At 32.4% G+C, this 10,791-nt stretch overlaps 1 protein-coding gene across 1 annotated transcript; it reads left to right on the forward strand.

The window, feature by feature from the left end:
* The first annotated feature begins 281 nt into the window (after positions 1–281).
* LOC131067722 (AP2-like ethylene-responsive transcription factor PLT2) lies at positions 282–2,943 on the forward strand. The gene is made up of 7 exons (XM_058002840.2): positions 282–349; positions 448–530; positions 1,036–1,124; positions 1,526–1,599; positions 1,917–1,967; positions 2,128–2,204; positions 2,342–2,943. The coding sequence occupies exons 1-7, from the start codon at positions 282–284 to the stop codon at positions 2,941–2,943; spliced, it is 1,044 nt and encodes a 347-aa protein (XP_057858823.2).
* The last annotated feature ends 7,848 nt before the right edge of the window (positions 2,944–10,791 follow it).

Genomic DNA, 10,791 nt, shown 5'->3' on the forward strand with positions numbered 1-10,791 from the left:
TATTCTGATTTGGCTTCTTTTATTGATAATAGTGATAGCAATGGAAATGAAAGATATACTTGATAATTTATGACTTTTTTATATTCTTTCTTTTAATGACTTTTAATTTTAGGTTGAATCTGAGCATTCTATTTATTATTTTTATATACTCTTGATTTTAGGTTGAATCTCAGTATTCTATTTGTCATTTATATGTACCCTTGACAGTCACTAAGCTATGGATTCTGATACTAATTCATATCTGTGGCCTACATTTGCAGAATCCAATAGTGAGAACTTAGATGGATCCCGAAAATACGTCCAACGTTTTCTTTGATCGAAGAAGTTCAGTCTACCGCGGTGTTACTTGGTGTGTTTGTATTTACTTTAGCATATACGGAGAGAGATATTCTGATAGATTCAAATAAATTATTTGTTTGAAGTAATATAATATGGGACTGAATGCAGGCATAAGGAAACAGGGAGATATAAAGCCTATCTGTGGTGCAGCAACTGCCCAATAGAGGGTCAAACCCATAAGGGTAAACAAGGTTAATTTAATGAATCTCTATTCTAATCTGTTATACATTAAACCTTTTTCTTTCTAAAGCCCTAGATGGATTCCACTAGATATTAAAATGAGGTATGTTTAGAAAGTTATTTCTGTGCATTCAATTCTTTCAAGCAAAATCTCTAAGATTTCTTTGATGGGCTTCTTTTTAAGGATATAAAAGAACTTCATCCATGAAGTGCGCTATATTTTGAAACAAGATCTCCAAAATATATATATTTCTCTTGAGAACATTAGAAACTAGTTGCTTCTTAAAAGTTGATATTTATCAACTCGATTAATTCTTTCTTCGATACTAGTTTGATAACTTTAACTTTCTTACTGTGCTTCCTCAATTCTGGATAATGATTGGATTCTCCAGTCTATCTCGGTAAGCACTTGCATATCCTTTTAATTGCTTTGTTATACATTCATCAAGCTATTCGAATTCATAGTCTCTGTGAAGCTCCAGATCTGTAATATAACTGTCCATTGATGTAATGCAGGCGGATTTGACCAGGAGGAGAAAGCAGCCAGAGCTTACGATCTGGCAGCTCTTAAGTGTCGGGGTCCCTCAACTCTAATAAACTTTCCGGTATAATTTTTCCTTAAGTTTCAAATCTATTTGCTGATATTCTACTTTCTCCGAGAATGTGCCTTTGGTTATCATTCTACTTTCCCACATAAAATGCCCAGCATAGCAAAATTGTATAACATTTGGCTTTCTGGTATAAAATGCCTCAAGGTTGTTTTATAATTCAACCTTTGTGTGTAATTAGTCGTATCTTATTATGCTTTGTATAACAGTTTCAACCAACCCTTCTACTTAATTTTTCGATAAAATTGTATAACATTTGGGTTTCCGGTATAAAATGCCTCAAGGTTGTGCAATAATTCAACATTTGTGTGTAATTAGTCGTATCTTATTAAGCTTTGTATAGCAGTTTCAACTAACCCTTTTTACTTCTTTTTTTTGACCTCCTGTATCAAATGCAGAGACAAAACTATGAGACAGAGTTGACAGAGATGAGGAACATGTCAAAGGATCAATATATTCAACTCATAAAGAGGTAATTAGGTTTCGTCCCATCTATGCATCGATAGGGGTTAGGAAAATGTAGAGCAGTAGATCTGGAGAAAGATCTCAGTGAGTATCATAATTGTTTTCCTGGGTGCTAGATTATTTCAATTTGGAGCAGAATGTGTAATAGTAAAAAACAGCTTCTTAGGACCTGTTATAATGTTTAATTTGATTTATATTTATACATTTTAGAATTCAGTTTATAATATTGGTACGGATTGTTTGTGGATTTAATACATTGACATAATATTTTCATTACTTGAATATGTTTTTTTCTCAAACCCTTACCATATGTCAATTTTGCAGGAGTAGCGATAGCTTTTCTAGGGGAACATCAGCCTACCGCGGTGTAACACGGTTTGGATTTTATAATTTATTTAGATGAACTTATATTTTTATCTTAAACATTACTATGAAAAAGATGAAATTAATTTAAATCTCTCTGAGATAAACTAACTAATTTAAAAGCCAGCACTGACCAAATGTATCTCTACAAATCCATGATATGGCTTGGCAGGTGTCCTAGTGATGGAGGGTGGCAGGCTAGGATTGGCGGGGTTGCTGGGTACAAAAATCTGTATCTGGGAACATTCGGTGAGCCCATCTTTCTCAGTCTGTAGTACAATATTTCCAATAAATCCTAGTACCGTACATTGAACTATAGTTCCACATAAATGCATCCAATAATCAAACCAGATGAAAAGGCTAATGATTCTTGTTTGAACTCACAGATGATCAGGAAGGTGCTGCAGAGGCTTATGACATTGCTGCCATTAAATATAGAGGAAAAAAAGCTGTTACGAACTTTGACACAAGCAGATATGATGTGAAAGCCATCAGGAACAACACACTACCTGTAGGAAGGAATGCAAAGCGAGCCCGAGTTGAAGAAGAAGATAAGGAAAGCATTGGGAAAAATGATGATTTTCCATACAATCTGTTTCGCTTCAAACCTGCAACCATAAATTCGCAAAGAACTGACAACTTGTCTTCCTTCGCAAACTGTATTGCACCCACAGCCGTTAATTGGCAAACTAACCATGGACTGGAGATGGGAGGTTCCTCTGTTCCATCAAACACTTCTCTGGCATTTCCATTCTCTTCTATTCAGAAAGGATTTGTTGTTTCAAAGGTACCAGCTTTTGAAAACCTTCTGTCTTTGTGTACCCCTACATCCTGCTTCCCTGGACAGTCCTCAGGTCTTGTGAGAGCTGGTCATGATAACTTAATGCCTGAAGCACCCTCTCTTCAGGTTTCAGAAAGTGGGCGTGGTACAGGAGCAGCATGCCAACTTCCTATTAAATTCAATATCTGGAGTAATATAAGGATGTAAAAATATTAGTTGTCTCCAAAAAGGATTCTAAATGTCTTACGCCAAAGTTTTAGGGTATGCTATTGAAACTTGTGTTGAGAAACTTTCAGAATTTATTTTATCATGTTTTTCATACTTTATCATTTCAGATGTCAAAATCTTAATTATCTTCAAATAGAATTCTAAGTCTGTTATTGTCTAATAGTAGAGTGTGATTAAATTTGTCTTAAGATACTTTAGAAAAACTTTTTTTATCATGCTTTTCACATTTTGAAAAGCTGATTCTGATTTTTGATATATCTAATCTTGATGAAGTATTCTCTCAATTTTATATGGTTTATAGTGTGTTGTTTAAAATTTATTTTATGACAACATAGAGATTTAATTTAACATGCCCTTTAGATTTTTGAAGGCGTGGGTCTGATTCTAAGGAGATTTATGTCCTCCTTATGTTGCAGGTTAAATATTTAATTGAAGTTTTGTTTTTCTAAACAATATTGTTGTGATTTCCTCTTCCATCTTTTCTGGTCTGGTCATTACGAATATATCTAGTATGGGAGAAGTATATGCAATATGTTGAACACTCTAGTAATGCAAAGTTTGTATAATTATATTGTTATTGTTGTGATTTCCTCTTCCATCTTTTCTGGTCTGGTCATTACGAATATATCTAGTATGGGAGAAGTATATGCAATATGTTGAACACTCTAGTAATGCAAAGTTTGTATAATTATATTGTTGCGATTTTATTTTATTTCCGTGAGTGTTCTATATAAAAAATGAATAAGGTTCATTTATTTATTTTTATTTTATGGAATATTGAGAATCAAAAAATTGATATTCTGAACCACTTAATATTTACTTATGATCTATTTATTTCTTTTGTTTACATTATTGTCATTTATATAAGCATTCAAAGAGTCTCATAACCAATTCTATATAAAACAGATTTATTATTTTGTTTATATTATTGTAATCTATATATTCCTAAGAAGAGTGTAACAACAAGTACTTATGGAGAAAGAATTAGTTATCTTATTTATATTATTATAATCTACAACTTTTTTACAAATTACTGAACAGGAAACATTTTTTTGTTTTAACATTTTATTTTATATATTTTGTCTTAAAAAATAAATTAGTTTTTGTTTTAATAATCATCCTTATTTTATAATTTGAATGATTGTTGAATTTGAGGTATTTGCACAAATAGTGGGTACAAAAAAGTTGTCAAATATTCAAAATTCACATCTAAAAAATATGATGCATTTGCATTATTGCTGGTACATTTTTTCATTAGACATTTTATAGCGCATGCATTTTAGCTATGAGAAATTTTGAAGCTGATATTTGGACATAACATATTGGATCTTGAAATAAACAACACATTTAGATCCATAAGGGTTTCAAATTTTGAAACAAATATGAGTTTGATGGGGTTTAGGAAAAAAAAATAGATAATTTTTTAAGAATTTGAAAAAGTTATGTGTAATCATAATCTATGTAACTATATAGATCCTATTATCTAATGGTATGTAAAGGTTATGCACAATCATGATTTATCATACAATATTTAATAGCATGTCCTAGTTGATGTTTGGGCACTATATCGTTGTGGTAAAAAAAAAATAAGGTGGAATGAATGGATAGTTTGTAGTGACTGACATGTAAGTATGATAGAATTTAAGATGGTTAGTTTAAAATTAGGCAAAATTCCCTAAAAATATCAGCAAGTGGTTGTACCATGCTTTTCGGGGCTATTAGCTACACTACCACCATCCTACTTGAGAGCTACTCAAATTTAGTGCAATCGCCAAATATTGATATCCATGCACCACCACCACTAGATATCTAATGGTGGTTCTACCCAACTACCACCAAAATAATGCACTACTTTTCATTTGGCATAATAGAACATTTTTTCATGAAACATAAATTTCATTTTTGATGTCACAATTTTAACTTCTTGTTGTCAATAGAAACCTCTTTTAAAGTACTAGAAAATGATAATGGGATTTTGATGTTGTTATATTGAGTGTAGTCGTAGTCATCATGGTATCACAGAAATTTGCTAATGTGGGATGCATGACCTAGAAGTTGTGAAGTTGGCCTATTTGGTGGCTTGGAGCTCTTAGATAACTTTTGTTGTTACTAGGTTGTATTACTTAAATGTTTTATGTTCACGTTGAAATATTTATGGTTTGGTAAATCTCATATGTTTATACTAATGGATCTAATAAATTATTAGTCAATTCATATTTGCATGAATGCACTTTACATATATTTTTTTTTAGGTTTTACATGTTTAACCTAAAATTATCATTTTATATTTAGAGAAAATATTATTTAGATTTTGAATATTATGGGGGTGTGTGTCTAGAGGAGTTAGATACAAAATAATTATAGTTTTTCATCTATGCATATTGCATAATTTGAAGAGGTTGTTTCTAGTTTTCTTGGTGTGGGAGTCATTAATACATAATCAATCACTTAACAATTTTATTATTGTTTTTTGATAGGTTCTTGATATATGGATAACTTATTATGTTTTTGTTACACATCAAATGTGAAACACATTCCAAGAGTGAGAGGGGGATGAATTAGTCTTGATCAAATAATTGAAACATCATACCTCAAATCAATCTCAACTTAACATTAACAATTTTAGTAGCAAAGAAAGATAAAACAATGAACACCATGCACAAGAAAACACCAAATTTATATAGAAACCCCAAATAGAGGAAAACCACAATGATAGTAAGCTCACAATATATGAATAATATTACAATATTATTTTAGAATCACTACCAAGTAATCTCATTGCCCCAGAGGAACTTTCATGATAAGGTGCACTACCCCATGACAAGATACAAGGGACTTGTAAGCTAAGACACACTACCTCAAGGAAAGATATAGAGAACTTGTTGAGTAGAGTCACTATCTTGGAGCACGGTATATGAATATATGAATCAACATGATAAAGCTTTTAACAACACTACAAAAATATCCAAATATGAAGCTTCCTTTGAACCTCTATCTCAAGAGAACAACTTCAAAACAATCACCGCACATTGCTTCAACTTCACATCATATACATTGTGTTTGATGTGATCATTTAAGCACATACATACTCTAATTCACACACACATTAAAGAACTCCACATTGGCTGGATATTCTATATGTACAATCTTATTTATTGAAAAACATCAATTAACTCAAACATAATAAGGAACAAGCATAAGTCCTATGAAGTCGACTACCAAACACAACTATGGTGAAAGCAATCCAATCTAAGATATAGAGAGGATCTAAAAAGATCATATCACATCGTTCTAGCCTGCCCCAAAACATTTCACATGCTAGTACATGTCCTAGAAAGTTGACAACAAGGTAATTTGCAGACAAACCATGTAGCACATAACTAAACATAACTAAACAGCCTAAAAACATATCTTCTAGATAAATAAACTTAATGTAGATCCCCGCACAACAAGCTAGGACCCAAATACAACAAGACACAACCTCCAATGCAAGTGGAGACACCCATGGATAAAACACAAGCAAGATAACAAAAACAGTCAGCTAAACAACAACAATTGCCTTGAAACACAAATACCAGTCACAATTCAACACCAAATAGATTATCTAGCATCATGTAGATCATGCAAGGACATTTCGTGAACATCCAACAAAATTACGAAGTATTTATTTCTCAATGTCACATCCAAAAAATGTTAGTACAACACAACTGATATGAATCACTTCATTCCAAAGAGCTAGAATACATGATCATGAACAAATCATTATTATCAACTCTTGCAGACAATATCAACAATTGAAACTTGAACTGAGACACAAAACAAACATTAAAAACATGTCCTGCAAGAAGTAACCCATAAAATATCGATGTGGACAAATGCGGAGAAATTCTCAGACCAATCTTGATAGCTAGCTAGATTGCCAAAAAAAAATAAAAAATGCAATCACCAACCACATCAATTACAACACAAAAGACTTGAAAAAGACAAAATTACAATCTCCACACAACATACATACTATGTCCAAATCTGCAAGACCATATCATTAGGTGCAGAGGAAATCAATGTTCCATGGCTATCTGCAGACGGAATGGCTGCACATGATTTTTTCTGAATACTCTTTTCTGATGACCAGTCATGTTTAGAAGCAGGCAAAAGTTCAGGTACAAAAGGTTCAATACTTGTGCCCATTAAAGTACATTTGCTAGCTCGGTTCATCTTCCTCCAAAGTGTTCTCATATGTGGCTAAGGTGTAATTTAGGTGTACAATTGTGATCAGGGCTGAATTGAGATTTTCTTTTGCATGTGGGTGCGTTCTCCTGATTCTACTCTCAGAGAAACAAGCCTGCCCTCATGATGCATCCACAAAACGTCTTAACCAATGAGTTTTTAACTTTTTGGTATGTATCATTACCAATCACCCTTTTTTCATGGCATTCTGCAATTTATGGACAGGTTATTACGCCGAGATGCGTAACCCTACAGTGGCACCCAGAAGAGGAATGAAAGTCCGTGTAAACTTTTGAAAAGTCAAAGCACCGGTAGCACTATCATCGTTTGGGTGAGATCTGTTTCCTCCTTTTGGAGTTGATAATTAAAAACTTCACCATTAATTTGTGGCTTTTAATTCCACTAAAGATATAACGCCAGGTGGATATGACGCAGTTTGGCAAATTAATCTTCGAACTCCTATGTGTACACAGTTAAGTTGTAATTTGAATTAACCAACACAACAAACAGTTACCATTTTGTTATCCAGATTCCCTCATAAATCTGATATGGCAGCTATATTGCCGTGGAATAACCGTTATTTTGATTAGCTGTTACTTTGTTTTAAATTTAATGTTTTAAATTATTATGGTGTATTAAATTAAATTAATGAAAATAATAGTATTCACGTTTTACTTGTCCTTTTGCTAAATGCATGGTATGCTGTTTGAAATGACTACTGCAGATGGGCACAGCACATGGACATGCATTGTATTTCAAAGCCTTCTCCAAGGCACTGTCCTTTCAAACATAGGCGTTGAAAATATATACAGAATGGCCCACTGTCGATGGCGATTACCTTTTGCATGAGGTTAATACCCTTATTCCTTTCACACTTTCAAATCCACACTGACAACTTTACCCCTGTGGATGATAAGTGGGCATCAAATAGATGCTGGCCAAGCACTATAAATAACCGTGATCTACTCCAAGCACATTACTATGCTGCGAGAAGACTCACAATGATAGCTTTTCCCAATTATACAAACTAGGCGCTAAACATGAGAAGTAGTGATGTATTCTGCTTCATGGGTCATATTCTCCAGCTCCCACCTGCATTACAGTGTTACCGGAGAATGCTTCCTGCCTCCCAAAATTCTACCTTCGGAATGTTCCTCGCCTCCAAAACCATGCGAGGTGGAGGTAAAGCCATTCCCCTCCACCGCTATCCCGTGCCACTCCTCTTGCCTTAATCTGCTTCATGTGGGATGGATGGGTTGCACGGTTTTTCCAAAGCCTTCCTGCTTTCTTCAATTCATTTCATATCTCACGCACCCCCACCATCATTTCCACTGGCTTAGAAGAAACAAAATAGTTAACATAGCTATTAAATCATTATTGAAACAACCTTAATTCTATTTCATCGTGCCCTATTTTTTAAATCATTTTTTGTGCCCTATAAAATGATTTAAAAAAATCTCCCTTTCACACTCCAGCACCTGGAAACGCATCCTTGGCCAGCCGTCAACTCTCCATATTATCCCCGCTACTCATGCTTCGCCCAATTTAGGTATAAACTTTTATTTGTTCAATATAAATAATAGATATCGTTTTTAAGATGAAAAATTGTCTAGATCAATTAATCTTTCTTTTTTTTGGTTGAAAGATGCAAATTTAATCAAAGAAGATACGAGTTTATTCCATCTTATTTCATAGAGGTTCTGTAGTCCATTTATTAAAGTAGCACACAATTTACTGATGATGATCGGAAAGATGATGTTGAGATGGACAAGTCTGGAGCTAGACTACATGAAAGAGGCTGAACTTTGAAAAATTCCATTAACTGTTTGGTGACTAAGAAACCTTCCCAATAAAATGATATGGGGAGAGGTGATAACCATTTTTAAATAGATACAAATATAAATCAATCATGGCAACATTGTAATACATGCTGTCATTATATAATATAACAAAAGGAAAGAGAGCCACATCATTCAATTAAATTTGATTTAAATTGATTGAATTAATTTAATTAATTAGAGTATTAGTTTATGGAGTATTAGGTTGATTAGTTTTAACTACTTTAAGAGTTTTATAAACCAACTGTATAAATACTACACGTGAATCAATAAGATTAAATTGTTTCCTAAATCTGGTTTATTCTTTTCAAGGAATGGTTTATAAAAGCACTATTTTGTGCATGTGGTGGTTTATACAAGCACTGTTTTGGTGACAAGTCCATCTATGGGCATTATCATTTTTGTACTCAACAAATTGGATATCTTAAATGAACCATAATTCTTAAATGAACACTAAAACACATTGAATTGAGAGAAAATTGAATATTAAACATAACCATAAACAAAATTAAATCCTAACCCTTATTCTAATTAAAAACTAGATTGAACCATATTCTTAAATAAACAATAAACCTAATAGAAGTCTATCTTAAATAAACACTAAACCACATTGAATTGAAATAACCAGTATCCTAATTAAACAACAATAAACATATATTCAACCATAATATAATACTAAAACAAATTGAATTGTAACTTGGACTCTAACCTTAAATCAAAATTAACCATAACCTTCAACAAAATAAAAACTAAACAAAATTAAAACCTAAAACTAAACCCACACTAAAACAAATCAAACCCTAACCCTAACACTTATCAAATGTAAAGCCTAACCCTAAAACCAAATTTAAACCAAATCAAGCCTTAATTTTAACACTAAACCACATTTAATTGAAATAACCCTTATCCTAATTAAACAATAAAAATGTATTCAAACACAATATAATACTAAAACAAATGAATTGTAACTTATAGTGTAACCTTCAACAAAACAAAACAAAAATAAAACAAAATTAAAACCTAACACTAAGCCCACACTAAAACAAATCAAATCCTAACCCTAACACTTATCAAATGTAAAGCCTAACCTTAAACCAAATTAAAACAAAATCATAAACCAAATCAAACCTTCATTTTAAGACTACACCAAATTTCACAAACCTATCTCTTAATCAAAAAACACTAAATCTAAACCATATCACCATAGTAATAAACACTCTATTTGAAATCTACACTTACTGTAGTACCCCTTCTCAATCAAACTTGTATATATGCATGTGTGGTTCGATGATGTAGGATATTGCAGGTACAAGTACCGAGTAGGTCTGAGCGTGCTTTATATGTCTGATGGGAATGGAGGAGATAGTTGACCCTAATTCTTACCCTCAGTCTACTCATGTGAGTGTTGTTAGTTGTTTGTCCTTTCCCATGTGAGTCTTGTTAGTTGTTCGTCCTTTCCTCTGTGTTATGGACTTAGTTAATTGAGTGAAGTTATTAGATTTAAATTAGTAATTGCTTTATATTGGAAAAGTAACTATATTTAAATCAAGTAAAAAAATAAAATAAATAAAGTAAAAAAAAGAAATTCCCATTTACCTTTTTGAAGGAAATTTAGAAAAGTGAATTTTATTATTTAAATGTTTTTGAATGAGAAAAATATTTCAACCTAAAAGTTTAAGTTAAAATATTTTTCTATTTATCCCTGTGAGTGCTTTGAAAGAGGGATGCATAATTTTGGGAAGACAAATTTGGGAGATTGTTT

This window comes from Cryptomeria japonica, unplaced genomic scaffold, assembly GCF_030272615.1.
Source record: "Cryptomeria japonica unplaced genomic scaffold, Sugi_1.0 HiC_scaffold_231, whole genome shotgun sequence".
NCBI classification, from domain to species: Eukaryota; Viridiplantae; Streptophyta; class Pinopsida; order Cupressales; family Cupressaceae; genus Cryptomeria; species Cryptomeria japonica.